Source organism: Lepus europaeus, chromosome 2 (assembly GCF_033115175.1).
Source record: "Lepus europaeus isolate LE1 chromosome 2, mLepTim1.pri, whole genome shotgun sequence".
In the NCBI taxonomy this organism is placed as follows: domain Eukaryota; kingdom Metazoa; phylum Chordata; class Mammalia; order Lagomorpha; family Leporidae; genus Lepus; species Lepus europaeus.
In genome coordinates, this window is record NC_084828.1 from 56,074,471 (window position 1) to 56,091,071 (window position 16,601).

At 39.2% G+C, this 16,601-nt stretch overlaps 1 protein-coding gene across 7 annotated transcripts in view; it reads right to left on the reverse strand.

Annotated features, from left to right (window-relative positions):
* Nucleotides 1-16,601, reverse strand: part of SENP7 (SUMO specific peptidase 7) — a 206,426-nt gene that overhangs the window by 61,491 nt on the left and 128,334 nt on the right. For all 7 annotated transcript variants that reach the window (XM_062207205.1, XM_062207250.1, XM_062207242.1 and 4 more), the window contains one exon: nt 4,488-4,606. In XM_062207205.1, coding sequence (XP_062063189.1) covers nt 4,488-4,606 — 119 coding nt within the window. The remainder of the gene's footprint in view (nt 1-4,487; nt 4,607-16,601) is intronic.

Sequence of the window (16,601 nt, forward strand, 5' to 3'; positions counted from 1 at the left end):
ACAAGCATATAGATTCACCTCTAAGGGTACAACCTATGAACTAATCATGGGGCTCCAAACCCATAAGAATCAGTGGTATAAACACTATCTTCACTATTACAATGATCAATTTAAGTGTTAAAGGCAACAGATAGATTGGTCTAAGTTTAAAAGGGACAACATAAATAACATCAAATACCAAGAAAACAATAATAGAATTAAAAAAGGAAGGAGCGACCAACATGGGAAGCAGCCACACAGTAGACTCCTAGAATGACTTTTGCAGTAAATAACACTCTGACCTCAGAATCAACTATAATGCTTCCTGGTCAGGCTGAAAGGCCTGCGAGAGCATCTCAGGAATGGAAAGACAAGACTCTGTGGGGAAAAAAAAAAAAAAAACCTACATGGAGGATCTGTGCAAGACCTCAGAGGAAAGGAAGGGTCACCAAAGCAGGAGACACTCTTCTCTGAAGGGACAGGAGAACATCCTCTTTGCTTATGGTTGTGTCCAAATAACAACAGAGTCTATGGTCACAAAAGACCTCCATAGCCCCAGCAGCTCATGACAAGAACCCCGGATGATCACTGACATCATAAAAAAAGAGTGTTAACTGTTAAAGGAACAACAGTAGTCACTGTGCTTGCTCCCCAGGTAGGACCTCTGTCCCTATTAAATTGCAATATGAGAATCGACTGCAAATTCTTTCCCCAAACTGTACTCTATATGTTGTGTGTGGGAGTGGGGGCAAATTTTTGAAATCTATGATTAGCATAGAGATGGTCCTCTATATATAAAGTCATACTAAAAATGATCCATAATGAAGAAGGAGATGGGAGAGGGAATGGGAGGTGGGAAGGGAGAGGGATGGGGGGCATGAGGGAAAGAACCACTGTATTCCTAAAGTTGTGTCTATGTAAAAATGCATTCATTAAATTAAAAAACGTATACAGTGACTCCTATTGTTAATTTAACAATTAACACTCATATATATGACATCAAAGATCATTTAAGGCTCTTGATATGAGCTTCCCTGGCTATGGAAGCCTTTTGAATCCAAAAACTCTGTCAGTATTTAGACAAGGCCACAAGCAAAATGGAAGTTCTGTCCTCCCTTCAGAGATGACGACTTTCCACTGGGGTCTTACCCATAGAGGTCCTTCATATAGGACATTTTTTGCCATAGTGTCTTGGCTTTCCATGCCTGAAATGCTTTCATGGGCTTTTCAGCCAGAGTAGAATGCCTTAAGGGCTGATTCTGAGGTCAAAGCGCTATTTAAAGTGATTGTCATTCTATGAGTCTGCTATATGGACTGCTTCCCATGTTGGAGCATTCACTCCTTTTTAATTCTACTATTATTACCAGACACTTAATCTCATTTGTATGATCACTTTAACACTTGATCCTATCCATACGATCACTTTAACAATTAAGGTGGTATTTTTACCACCCAGCTTAAGGGAAATTGGGGTCCAATGGCAAGTTTGAAAACTGTACCCTGAAACTGAAAGAATTTGTTGCCACTCATCCTGCCCTGCAAAAGATGCTTAAAGATGTGTTACACACAGAAACACAGAAACATGGTCACCAATATGAAAGAAGGTAAAGGAAGGAAACCTCACAGCAAAAGATAACAGGAAGCTCAATTTCTCTTTGACATAGAATTAAACTCTGATGCTCTGTTAAAGCAATGTGTTAAAGTAATCTAAAAACAAAAAGCAATTCAAATCAATTGGCAATCTATAAAAAGAGTTAAAGATTTTAAAAGCTATTATTAAAATTGCTATATTGGTCTATTATGCTATGTTATATGTGTGTACATATTGTATGTCCACATAGGAAATTTTATTAAGAGTTTTATTTTAAATGGCTTATAGATAAGATTGTCCATAAATTTAAGCTGCTAAAATCAATCAAAGATACATTTTAATTTGTGTGACCTGAATCTGTGTATCATATGTTTTAAACTTGTTGGTAGAAAGAAACCAAAAACATTTTATATGGTTGTGCTTAAGTGTACAGGTTAAACAAACTACACCATGTTAGATATTTAAGAGGTGTTTTCAAATACATGATTCTTAAAATTTATAGAAGGCATTGGACCTTCTGGTAAATGTTTTCTCAAGTTGTTATCTAATGGTTGAAATGGTTTGCTAAGTATTCATGTGATATTGCTATTGTCAGCAAGCGATCTAGGACTTGCTCCCTCATTTCTCTATTCTAAGCCCAACTTGTTCTTTCATTTCTCTATTCTCTTCAAGGTAGGAAACTAATTCTATTATGAAGGAATCTGTAGGACGCACAATTTAATCTTTAGACCTTATAAATTAGATGGCTAACATTTTTCTGTAATAGCATAGCCAAAATAAGAACTTAAATAATAATCTCATAGCTAGATTCACTTCGCCATCAGCGAGGTTTACAGTAAGTAGAAAAAACCTCCCTTTCAGACCAAAGGGAAAGAAAGTTTTAAAGTGAGAACATAATTTTCCTCATGGGCATTGTCTACCTTAGAAAAACTACTACAGAACATGCCTGTGACTGTAGACTTGTAGTTCAGGCCACCGAAGATTAGAGATGGGACACGGGCACTCCCTTGACTTGCATCCTCTGGTCTGCTTTAACACAAACCAGGAGGAAAAGAAAGCTCGGCATCAGAAGCAATGGGTGGCAGGCCTATTAATGGCTGATCTGTACAGTGATCTGCCCTCAAGGAGACCCAACAGGCCAGTCCACTGCAGTGGCTTTCAAAGTGGTAAGCCTGGGCTTCAGCAGAAGTCAGCTTGTGAAGAGCCCTGGCAGCTCTGCCAAGAGTTGGATCACTGGAAATGGACCTGCCCTGGAGTCGAAGGATGCCCAGGTCAGAGCCACAGATCTTATTGGCTCTAAGCTGAAAAGCCCTTCACTCAGCCCAACTTCCAAAGTGACCACTGCAGCTGAGGGGATGGTCAAGTAGGGTCAGCAACATTGCAGGCAGAACTGTAAATTTCTTATTAGAGATGCCCCCTGCCTTTACCTGGCCAGCTCTCCTCCCAGGCCAGCCAAGTAATGAAAGTCAACAGAGTGTCTTCCCCTAGGAGGTTCACACCTCCCTTAGGATATACCCCATGTGAAGAGATAGATAGGTCTGGGCCTCTTAACTTACAAGGCCTAAAGCCCACCAGATTATTATCAAGCCCCTTCTATCAGGTTCTATTTGCCTCTCAATCAGAAAACTCAATTGTAGCTTAGACAGCACCTTTCTTAGCTCCTCTAATAATGACTCTGTCCTTTGTTCTAGTCCCTGTCTAGCACACTTGGGCCTCATTCCTTTGTAATCATAACCTCTACTCTACCACCAATGGCTCTACTCCCAACCTGTGTGTACTGATGGTCCTCTTCCCCACTTAATGCTGTATAATTGTTCAAACCTGGTAAATGCCACTCTTAGGATCATTGGTTACTATCCTCACTCTGTCTTTTATGACCTTGTCTAAATATGATCAGAGTCGGCAAACTTGGAAGGCTTCCATAGCCTTGGCAACTCATGACAAGAGCCTAGGGTGGTTACTGGCACCATAAACTAGAGTGTCAATTTGTTGGGTCAACAACAGGAGCCACTGTGCACTTGCTCCTCATGTGGGATCTCTGTCCTTAATGTGCTGTACATTTTGATTTAATGCTATAACTAGTACTCTAACAGTATGTTTCACTTTGTGTTTCTATGTGGGTGCAAACTGTTGAAATCTTTATACTAAATTGATCTTCTGTATATAAAGAGAATTGAAAATGAATCTTGATGCAAATGGAAGGGGAGAGGGAGCGGGAGAGGGGAGGGTTGCGGGTGGGAGGGAAGTTATGGGAGGGGGAAGCCATTGTAATCCATAAGCTGTACACTGGAAATTTATATTCATTAAATAAAAGTTAAAAAAAATTTAAAAAAATAAAAAAAAGAAAACTGTATCCTTAGAAGTAAGTGTATAGGAATGCATGCAGAATTATACAGCTTTATAGTTATAAACTTCATACACTTCATAATTACAACTTTAGGAACATGGTGATTTTTCCCACCATGCCTGCCCTCCCACCCATATTTCCACCCCTCTTCCTCCTCCTTCTCTTATTCCAAGTCTTATTTTTTACCAAGATCCTAAATAAATATATCATTTTAAAAAATAACAATATAAGATTTGTCTTTAAAAAGTTCAATTATCAATAATCCATAAAACAGGACTTAAAATAATTAAATTGAAATTGAACCATATAGCTATATCCCCAGCTGTCCCTCCCCAATTAAGAAAAGAAATGGTTTTCAAATCTAACTTTTGGAATTAGTAAAAAAGAAAATCAAGAAATGTATAGTACAGAATATAAATAGTATGTTTAGCAATTTTCTTTGGGTTGGTAAACTCACGTTATTGTGAAGTGGTCTTTCAATGTATGATGAAAAAATATTTATCACTTAAAATTACTGTAAAATCAATAGGCAAAAATTCAAATTCCAACAGTTTTCTAAGGTTCACAAACCTTTAAGCTGAGTATCAGACAATGCAAGAGAAATGCCATCATCATCTCTCCGCTTTTCTTTAGTGTGTGCAGCCTGCTTTGTAGAAACGTTATCTAATGTCTTACTTGGTTGCAAACCCCTGCAAAACAGAATTGAATTATACTCAATTCTAGTAAAGTACAAATGAATCTGAAAAAGTCAGGGCATGTATTCAAAATAAAAATCTAAGGATACAAACACATTTCTATATGGTAAATCATTTAATATGGACAGAAAAGAATACTTAAAGAGGAGAAATAATTTCCCATCTATGCTATGTCTTTTTTTTTTTTTGCTATATCTTTTAATTTCCCACTTATCTTTGGAGGAAAAGATAGGATATTCATAGTGCAAGACTGTGTACATGCAAAATGCCCAAGAGAGTAATACTACACAAGTATTAAATTATCAAAGGTTTAAAAGGTAAAATTTCAAATATACAGATACACTGATAAACCAATATACAATCAAATAATTATAAGCCTAAGTTGATCGTTAATAGATTTCAAGTTGATTCACATATCTAAAGGTTGAATTTTGGCTACAAATTTTACCCACAGAGTTTTGGTACCTAAAGTGCTCTTTAAAAACTTAAGATATAACACTGAGTGAAGACAACATTTTGAATGATAAGTTCAACATCAATTCTGAACTTAAAAATTCAGAAATACAAACACAGTATACTGTATAAATATATGATATATTAAGTAAAATATAAAAAATTTGAGCTGGAAAGAGTCAAAACTATTTATATAGTGGATAACTCTAAGGAAGGAGGGTAACAGACTCAGAGACTAAAATAGAAATGAGGTCATGACTTCCTATAATATTACTTTAAAATACACATAGAAACAACTGTCAAATAATTAATAGAAATGTTAGTTAAATATGGTATTTAACACATTGGGTTGTTATTCTTTGCATTTATTATATATTTTAAATAAGTTATAATTTTAAAAATAAGGTATTCACAAAATAACATGTATAAAGAGGCTTTAAAGACAAAAAACACATACTGCTGTGTTGTGAGAGAAATTATTAAGAATATTAAAAAAGAGTTATATTATACATAAAAATGCTATAGTACCAAACATTGCCAATAGAGTGTCACTGCTAAAGGGATAGTTATTACCACTATTATATTGTTCATGCTGTTCATATTTACTTTGGTACAATTTTCTTTACTTTTAGATTGGAAGTTAAAAGGCCGAATATTCAAATTCTAAGATTATATCAGTTTTACATATTCTTTTCATCAGGTCATGGATGATCATATATTAAGCCACAAAATCAAAAAAGTCTCAAAAAATTTTTAAAAACTGAAATTATAGCAGATATCGTCTCAGACCCTAAAGGAATAAAACTTTTAGAAATCAACAAGAATGACAGAAAATTTACACAAACACACGGAAACTGAATACCATGCTCCTGAATAACCAATGGATCACTGAAGAAATTAAAAAGAAAATATAAAGTCAGCGAGAGAGTGGCAACTTGGCGGAATAGGAAGGGCGCACACTGATAGTCCGGGAAGAGACAGTTTAATAAAAGTGGAGATACTGTAGGTTTAAGGAAGAGTAGGGGAAGAAACAGCAGAAGAAACTCTTCCGGAACTAGTGATTCACAGTTGACCTGTGTGGAGAGCATGGGAGCCCACGGTTCGGGACACCAGTGGCAGAATCAACACACCAGCACTGTAATGCGAGGTGAGCCGAACCTCAATAGCCAGAGACACCAGCGGGCAAGCGGAAAGAGGAAACTAGAGGGAACGAGGCTTGAAACCCCGTGGGGAAAAGTTCACCAGGCTAACTAAAAGAGAGAAGAAAAAAAAAAGTGACCAATACGGACACGAGTTTCTCTCTCTCCGCTCACTTCTCAAAGGCGAGCAAGACAAAGAGCATGCACCATTTTGGACATACGTCATAAGCGGGGAGACCTCACGTCTGAAACTGCCCTCAGCTAAGCAGAAAAAACTGAAATAACATGAGATTAGGACCTAGTGAAAGTGTGGTGCTAATGAACTGAGACTGTGAAAAAAGAGACAGTGGGAGAGAGAACTCACGTGAGTACTCTCCAGAGACGCTACAATTCGGTAACCTTGGCAACCCAGTGGGAGATTGCAGGAGAATTTGAGCCCACACTGAGGGCAGCACAGATTCCCTGTGGGGTCCTTGGGAAAGAGCTTCCAATCGCTGGCTCCTATGGGTATATCATTCGCCTGCTAACTACCTCCAATTCTGTTCAGCTGTGCGGAATTACTTCCCTTTTGAATCAAAAAAAAGAAAGAAAGAAAGAGACAGAGATTTACCACGCCTAACCTGGGAGTGTCACCTTTGGCACACCCTTAACCCTGAAGAACCAAACAGAGCTCTCTGGCCACACCCATTTCAAGCCTCTAAGGCTCCATCAAAAGCAGACAGTCCACTTAATACAGTCATAGTAAAACAAGAAAAAACACCACAGAGAGGGAAGGAGAATCCAAAGAATATCTCCACAATGCCAAGCAACAAACGCAGAAACCAAGGAAATAAGAACAAGGATGACATTATGACATCCCCAAATGAACATGACACTAGAATACGAGATTATGAAGATGAGGAGATAGAAGAAATGCAAGATACAGATTTCAAAAAAATTATGATAAGAACTATTAGAAGTGTTCAAAAACAAATGCTTGAGCTACGGAATTCCTTACTGGACAGGATAGAAAATCTCCTTTGAGAAAATGAAATCTTAAGGAAGAATCAAAAGGAAACGCAGAAACTAGTAGAACAGGAAAGTGTGATAGTGAAGAGAAATCAAAACGAAATGAAGAACTCAATAGATCAAATGACAAACACATTAGAGAGCCATAAAAACAGACTCAGTGAAACAGAAGAGAAAATATTGGACTTAGAAGACAGAAAACAGAAAGTATACAGTCAAACCAAAGAAAAGAAGAGGAAATTAAAAATCTAAAAACTATTGTTGGGAACCTACAGGATACTATTAAAAAACCCAACATTCTAGCCGGCGCTGCGGCTGAATAGGCTAATCCTCCGCCTTGCGGTGCCAGCACACCGGGTTCTAGTCCCGGTCGGGGCACCGATCGTGTCCTGGTTGCCCCTCTTCCAGGCGAGCTCTCTGCTATGGCCAGGGAGTGCAGTGGAGGATGGCCCAAGTGCTTGGGCCCTGCACCCCATGGGAGACCAGGAGAAGCACCTGGCTCCTGCCATCGGAATAGCGCAGTGCACCGGCCGCACCGCGCCTACCGAGGCGGGCATTGGAGGGTGAACCAATGGCGAAAAGGAAGACCTCTCTCTGTCTCTCTCTACTGTCCACTCTGCCTGTCAAAAAAAAAAAAATTCGGGTTCTAGGAGTTCCTGAAGGCATGGAGAGAAAGGATTAGAAGGCCTTTTTAGTGAGATACTTGCAGGGAACTTCCCTGGTTTGGAAAAGGACAGAGACCACATACTAGGCCATAAAGCAAATGTCAGCAAATTCAAAAGAATTAAAATCATATGATGCAGCTTTCAGACCATAAAGGAATGAATTTGGAAATAAAAACTCAGGAATCCCTAGAACATATGCAAACACATGGAGATTGAACAACATGCTTCTGAATGAACAGTGGGTCATAGGAGAAACCAAAAGAGAAATCAAAAATTTTCTGGAAGTAAATGAGAACAACAGTACAACATACCAAAACTTATGTGATACGGAAAAAGCAGTGTTAAGAGCAAAGTTTATATCAATAAGTGCCTACATCAAGAAATTGGAAAGGCACCAAATGAATGAGCTTTCAATGCATCTCAAGGATCTAGAAAAACTGCAGCAAACCAGACCCAAATCTAGTAGGAGAAGAGAAATAATTAAAATCTGAGAAGAAATCAACAGGAATGAATCCAAAAAAAAAAATTACAAAAAATCAGCCAAATAAGGAGCTGTTTTTTTTTTTTAAAACATAAACAAAATTGACACCCCATTGGCCCAACTAACTAAAAAAAGAAAAGATCCAAATCAATAAAAACAGAGATGAAAAAGGAAACGTAACAACAGACACCACAGAAATAAAAAGAGTCATCAGAAATTACTACAAGGACTTGTATGTCAGCAAACAGGGAAATCTATCAGAAATGGATAGATTCCTGGACACATGCAACCTACCTAAATTGAACCAGGAAGACATAGAAAACCTAAACAGACCCATAACTGACACAGAAATTGAAACACCAATAAAGGCCCTCCCAACAAAGAAAAGCCTGGGGCCAGATGGATTCACTGCTGAATTCTACCAGACATTTAGAGAAGAACTATCTCCAATTCTTCTCAAACTTTTCAGAACAATCAAAAAAGAGAGAATCCTCCCAAATTCTTTCTATGAAGCAAGCATCACCTTAATTCCTAAGCCAGAAAAAGATGCAGCACTGAAAGAGAATTACAGACCAATATCCCTGATGAACATAGATGCAAACATCATTAATAAAATTCTGCCCAATAGAATGCAACAACACATCAGAAAGATCATCCACCCAGACCAAGTGGGATTTATCCCTGGTATGCAGGGATGGTTCAAGGTATGCAAATCAATCAATGTGATACACCACATTAACAGACTGCAGAAGAAAAACCATATGATTCTCTCAATAGACACAGAGAAAGCATTTGATAAAATACAACACCCTTTCATGATGAAAACTCTAAGCAAGCTGGGTATGGAAGGAACATTTCTCAATACAATCAAAGCAATTTATGAAAAACACACGGCCAACATCCTATTGAATGGAGAAAAGGTGGAAGCATTTCCACTGAGATCTGGTACCAGACAGGGATGCCCATTCTCACCACTGCTCTTCAATATAGTTCTGGAAGTTTTAGCCAGAGCTATTAGGCAAGAAAAAGAAATTAAGGCCGGCGCCGTGGCTCAACACTAATCCTCCACCTAGCAGCGCCAGCACACCGGGTTCTAGTCCCGGTTGGGGCGCCGGATTCTGTCCCAGTTGCCCCTCTTCCAGGCCAGCTCTCTGCTATGGCCCGGGAGTGCAGTGGAAAATGGCCCAAGTGAGTGGGCCCTGCACCCCATGGGAGATCAGGAGAAGCATGTGCCTCTGGCTTCAGATCAGCGTGGTGCACTGGCCGCAGTGCACCAGCCGCGGCGGCCATTGGAGGGTGAACCAACGGCAAAGGAAGACCTTTCTCTCTGTCTCTCTCTCTCACTGTCCACTCTGCCTGTCAAAAATTAAAAAAAAAATAAAGAAAGAAAGAAAGAAAAAGAAATTAAAGGTATACAAATTGGGAAGGAAGAATTCAAACTATCCCTCTTTGCAGATGATATGATTCTTTATGTAAGGGACCCAAAGAACTCTACTAAGAGATTATTGGAACTCATAGAAGAGTTTGGCAAAGTAGCAGGATATAAAATCAATGCACAAAAATCAACATCCATTGTATACACAGGCAATGCCATGGCTGAGAACGAACCTAAAAGATCAATCCCATTCACAATAGCCACAAAAACAATCAAATACCTTGGAATAAACTTAACCAAGGACGTTAAAGACCTCTATGATGAAAATTACAAAACCTTAAAAAAAGAAATAGAAGAGGACACCAAAAAATGGAGAAATCTTCCATGTTCATAGATTAGAAGAATCAATATCATCAAAATGTCCATTCTCCCAAAAGCAATTTATACATTCAATGCAATACCAATCAAGATACCGAAGACATTCTTCTCAGATCTGGAAAAAATGATGCTGAAATTCATATGGAGACACAGGAGACCTCGAATAGCCAAAGCAATCTTGTACAACAAAAACAAAGCTGGAGGCATCACAATACCAGATTTCAGGACATTCTAGAGGGCAGTTGTTATCAAAACAGCATGGTACTGGTACAGAAACAGATGGATAGACCAATGGAACAGAATAGAAATACCAGAAATCAACCCAGACATCTACAGCCAACTTATATTTGATCAAAGATCCCAATCCAATCCCTGGAGTAAGGACAGTCTATTCAATAAATGCTGCTGAGAAAATTGGATTTCCACATGCAGAAGTATGAAGCAAGACCCCTACCTTTTACTTTACACAAAAATTCACTCAACATGGATTATAGACTTAAATCTACAACCCGACACTATCAAAATATTAGAGAGCATTGGAGAAACCCTGCAAGATATAGGCACAGGCAAAGACTTCCTAGAAAAGAAGCACAGGCAGTCAAAACCAAAATTAACATTTGGGATTGCATCAAATTGAGAAGTTTCTGTACTTCAAAAGAAACAGTCAGGAAAGTGAAGAGGCAACTGACAGAATGAGAAAAAATATTTGCAAACTATGCAACAGATAAAGGGTTGATAACCAGATCTACAAAGAGATCAAGAAAATCCACAACAACAAAACAAACAACCCACTTAAGAGATGGGCTAAGGACCTCAATAGACATTTTTCAAAAGAGGAAATCCAAATGGCCAACAGACACATGAATAAATGTTCAAGATCACTAGCAATCAGAGAAATGCAAATCAAAACCACAATGAGGTTTCACCTCACCCTGGTTAGAATGGCTCACATTCAGAAATCTACCAACAACAGATGCTGGAGAGAAAAGGGACACTAACCCACTGTTGGTGAGAATGCATACTGGTTAAGCCACTATGGAAGTCAGTCTGGAGATTCCTCAGAAACCTGAACATAACCCTACCATACAACAAGCCATACCACTCCTGGAATTTACCCAAAGAAAATTAAATTGGCAAACAAAAAAGCTGTCTGCACATTCATGTTTATTGCAGCTCAATTCACAATAGCTAAGACCTGGAACCAACCCAAATGCCCATCAACAGTAGACTGGATAAAGAAATTATGGCACATGTACTCCAATAGAATACTATACAGCAGTCAAAAACAATGAAATCCAGTCATTTGCAACAAGATGGAGGAATCTGGAACATATCATGCTGAGTGAATTAAGCTAGTCCCAAAGGGACAAATATCATTTGTTCTCCCTGATGGTGACAACTAACTAACTGAGCACCAAAGGGGAAACCTGTTAAGTGAAATGGACACTATGAGAAACAGTGACTTGATCAGCTCTTGTCCTGACTGCTGATGTACATGTAATACTTTATCCATTTTAGTATTTTTTTGTTCTAGTACTATTGGGTGAATTCGGTAATTAACACACAATTATTCTTAAGTGTTTTAATTTAACTGAAAAGTGATCCCTGTTAAATATAAGAGTGGGAATAAGAGAAGGAGGAGATGTACAATTTGGGACATGCTCAATCAGACTTGCCACAAATGGTGGACTTAGAAACGTGCCAGGAGATTCCAATTCAATCCCCTCAAGATGGCATGTACCAATGCCATCTCACTAGTCCAAGTGATCAATTTCAGTTCACGGTTGATCATAATGAAAGGACTAAGAGTCAAAGGAATCACACAAACAAGACTAGTGTCTGCTAATACCAACTGATAGAATCAAAAAGGGAGAGAACGATCCATCATGGGAAGCGGGATACACAGCAGAATCATAGAAAGGCAGATGTCCTAAATAGCACTCTGGCCTCAGAATCAGCCCTTAAGGCATTCAGATCTGGCTCAAGAGCCCATGAGAGTATTTCAGGCATGGAAAGTCAAGACACTCTGGCAAAACAAAAAAGAAGAAGAAGAAGAAGACCTAAATGAAAGATCTCTGCGAGTGAGATCCCAGTGGAAAGAACAGGGCCATCAAAGAAGGAGTACCTTTCTCTGAAGGGAGGAGAGAACTTCCACTTTGACTATGACCCTGTCGAAATATGATCAGAGTCGGCGAACTCAAAAGGCTTCCATAGCCTTGGCAACTCATGACTAGAGCCTAGGAAGATTACTCTCGCCATAAACAAGAGTGTCAAATTGATAATCAACAACAGGAGTCACTGTGTACTTACGTCTCATGTGAGATCTGTCCTTAATGTGTTGTCTAATGTGAAGTAATGCTATAACTAGTACTGAAACAGTATTTTACACTTTGTGTTTCTGTGTGGGTGCAAACTGATGAAATTTTTACTTAATATATACTAAATCGATAAATTAATTGAAAATGAATCTTGATGTGAATGGAATGGGAGAGGGAGCGGGAGATGTGAGGGGTGCGAGTGGGAGGGAAATTATGGGGGGGGGATAAAAATATAAAATCAATGAAATAAATGAAAATAAAAACACAGTACATAAAAATCTATAGGATATAGTAAAAGTATATTATAGTATAGTAAAAGTAGTATTAAGAGAGAAGTTGATGGCAATTAGTGTACTCATTAAGAAATAGAAGATTTTGGGCGGCGCCTCGGCTCACTAGGCTAATCCTCTGCCTGCAGTGCTGGCACCCCAGGTTCTAGTCCCGGTCGGGGCACTGGATTCTGTCCCGGTTGCTCCTCTTCTAATCCAAGCTCTCTGCTGTGGCCTGGGAAGGCAGTGGAGGATGGCCCAAGTGTTTGGGCCATGCACCCGCATGGGAGACCAGAAGGAAGCACCTGACTCCTGGCTTCGGATCAACACAGTGCGCTGGCCAGCCATAGTGGCCACTTGGGGGGAGAACCAACGGAAGGAAGACCTTTCTCTCTCTCTCTCTCTCTCTCTCTCTCTCTCCTGTCTCTTATTGTCTAACTCTGCTTGTCCAAAAAAAAAAAGAAGAAATAAAAGATTTTGATTTCAAAGACACAATCAAATGATGCATCTCAAAGATGTAGAAGAACAAGACCAAGTCAAACTCAAAAACATCAGAAGACAAGAAATAATAACAATCAGAAGAGAAATATACGAAATTGAAACTAAACATATTAAAAAGGTTAACAAAAGGGATGTTTTTATGCAAATATAAAGCAAATAAAGATATCATTAAAGACTAACAAAAAGAGAATATATAAAATTAGAAATAAAAAGGGAGCTATGACAACTGATACTACAGAAATACAAATGATCATAAAAAACTACTATGAACAACCATATTCTAACAAATAGAAGAACACAAAGAAACAGATAAATTCCTAGGTACACACTTCCTACCAAGATTGCGGCTCACTAGGCTAATCCTCTGCCTTGCGGCGCCGGCACACCGGGTTCTAGTCCCGGTCGGGGCACCGATCCTGTCCCGGTTGCCCCTCTTCCAGGCCAGCTCTCTGCTGTGGCCAGGGAGTGCAGTGGAGGATGGCCCAAGTGCTTGGGCCCTGCATCCCATGGGAGACCAGGATAAGCACCTGGCTCCTGCCATCGGATCAGCGCGGTGCGCCGGCCGCAGCGTGCTACCGCGGCGGCCATTGGAGGGTGAACCAACGGCAAAAGGAAGACCTTTCTCTCTGTCTCTCTCTCTCTCACTATCCACTCTGCCTGTCAAAAATAAAAAAATTAAAAAAAAAAAACAACAAAAAAAGATCTTAAGTGATATAAAGAGATCCAGAAGAAGTAACAGGATGAAGTATTAATTAAGTATCCCATCAAAGAAAAGTCCAGGACCTAATGGCTTTACAACTAATTCCACAAAACATTTAAAGAGGAAATAATAATGATATCCTTCAAACTATTCCAAAATATTGAAAAGTACAGAACTGTGCAAAACTCTTATTTCTCTGATATCAAAACCAAACAACAATTATCAACTGATACCCCTGATGAACATAGATGTAAAAATTCTCAACAAAATATTAACAAACTGAATCCAACACTATATCAAAAATATACCATGATCAAGTGGGATTTATCCCAGGAAGCAAGCACAGTTCAACACTCACAAATTAATAAATATAAGAAATCACATGAACAGAGTGAAGAAAAAAATCATGTAATCCTAATAGATGCAGAAAAGCATTTGATAAGATTCAACCCACTTCATAATAAAAAAGAAAACTCAACAAATTAGATAGAAAAGGAACATACCACAGAAAGAAGTGGCCATCAAAGAAGGATGTATTTTTCTCTAAAGGGAGGAGAGAACTTCCACGTTGCTAATGGCCTTATCTGAATACTGATGGAGTCTGTGAATTCAAAAGGCTTCCATAGCCTAGGCAGCTCATGCCAAGAACCTCGGGTAGTCACTGACATCATACGTAAGAGTGTTAATTGTTAACAACAGAAGTCACTGTGCACTAAATCCCCATGAAGGACCTCTGTCCTTAATGACTTGTATTATGAGAGTTAAATGTGATACTTATTCTCAGTTTTTTTGTGTGGGTGTGTGTACAAAGTGTTGAAATCTTTACTTAGTATAGAGTTGGTCTTCTGTGTACAAAGTTAATTGAAAATGAATCTTAATGGAGAGTGGGACTGGGAAGGGGAGAGGGAGGGGGAGAAGGAATGGGAGTGTGGGTTGGAGGGTGGGTATGGTGAGAAGAAGTTTAACTATATTCCTAAAGTTTTACACATAAAATTTGTATTCCTTAAAAAATAAAATAATTAATTTGAAAAATTAAATTTAAAAAAATGGGAAAAATAATGGGGACATACACCAAAATTCTAAAGGCTGTATATGACAAACTCACAGCTGTACTGAATTTTTACCACTGTTATTCAATGCATTACTGGAAATACAAGCAAGAGCAATTAGGGCACAGAAACAAATAAATGGCATAGAAATTTGAAAGGAGGAGGTCAAAATATTAATGTTTGCAATGGCATGATATTGTACATGGAAAAACGTAGACACTTCATCAAAAAGTTGTTAGAACTGATAAGTCGGCCGGTGCTGCGGCTCAATAGGCTAATCCTCCACCTGAGGCGCTGGCACACCGGGTTAGAGTCCCGGTCGGGGCGTTGGATTCTGTCCCAGTTGCCCCTCTTCCAGGCCAGCTCTCTGCTATGGCCCAGGAAGGCAGTGGAGGATGGCCCAAGTCCTTGGGCCCTGCACTCGCATGGGAGACCAGGAGAAGCACCTGGCTCCTGCCTTCAGATCAGCGCGATGCGCCGGCCGCAGCACGCCAGCCTTGGCAGCCATTGGAGGGTGAACCAACGGCAAAAGAAGACCTTTCTCTCTGTCTCTCTCTCTCTCACTGTCCACTCTGCCTGTCAAAAAAAAAAAAAAAGAACTGATAAGCCAATTCAGTAAAACCGCAGGATACAAAATCAACGTAGAGAAAACAGAAGCACTTTTATATACCAATAATGATCTTGCTGAAAGAGAAATAAAAAAAGAAATCCTATTGACAATAGTTACAAGAAGTAAACATGCAGGAATAAATTTAACCAAAGAAGTGAAAGATCTCTACAATGAAAATTATAAAACACTGATGAAAGAAATCATCAAGGACACAGAAAAGATATTCCTTGTTTATGAACTGGAAGAATTAATATTGTTAAAAGATCCATACTATCTAAAGCAATCTACAGACTCAATTAAGTCCTATCAAAATAACAATGGCATTGTTTAGAGAATGAGAAAAAGAATCCTAAAATTCATATGGGGCTACAAAATCCCAAGAAAAGCCAATGGGATTCTGGGTGGTAAAAATCAAGCTGGAGACATCACAATATCTGATTTCAAAGCAAACTACAAAGCTATAGTAATTAAGACAGCATGATACTTCCCTAAAAGCCATCACATAGATCAGCAGAAGAGAATAAAGAACATAGAAATTAATCCACGTAGATACAGCCAACTGATTTTTGACAGTTATCAAGAGCATACATTGGAGGATAGCCTTTTTTTTTCCTTTAAGATTTATTTTATTTATCTGAAAAGCAGAGGAAAGGGGTAGGGGGTCACAGAGAATGAGAGAGCTCTTCTATCCACTGGTTCACTCCCCCAATGGCAACAACCAGGGACAGACCAGGCCAAAATCAGGAGACTGGAACTCATCCAGGTCCCCAACAAGTGCGGCAGGAGCCTACTTGGGATGCATACATCCAATATGGAAGTACCTCACTCCAGTCACAAGCACACTACTTTTGATCTGGATTCCTGTTCATGTGCATCCTGGGAAGCAGCAGGTGATGGCTCAGGTACCCAAGTCCCTGCCACCCATGAGGGAGACCCAGATGGAGTTCCAGACTCCTGGCTTCATCCTGGCCCAGGCATTTTGGAGTGAACCAGCAAAGAGAATGTGTCTCTCCCCTTCTCTCCCTTTCTCCCCTTCTCCCCTC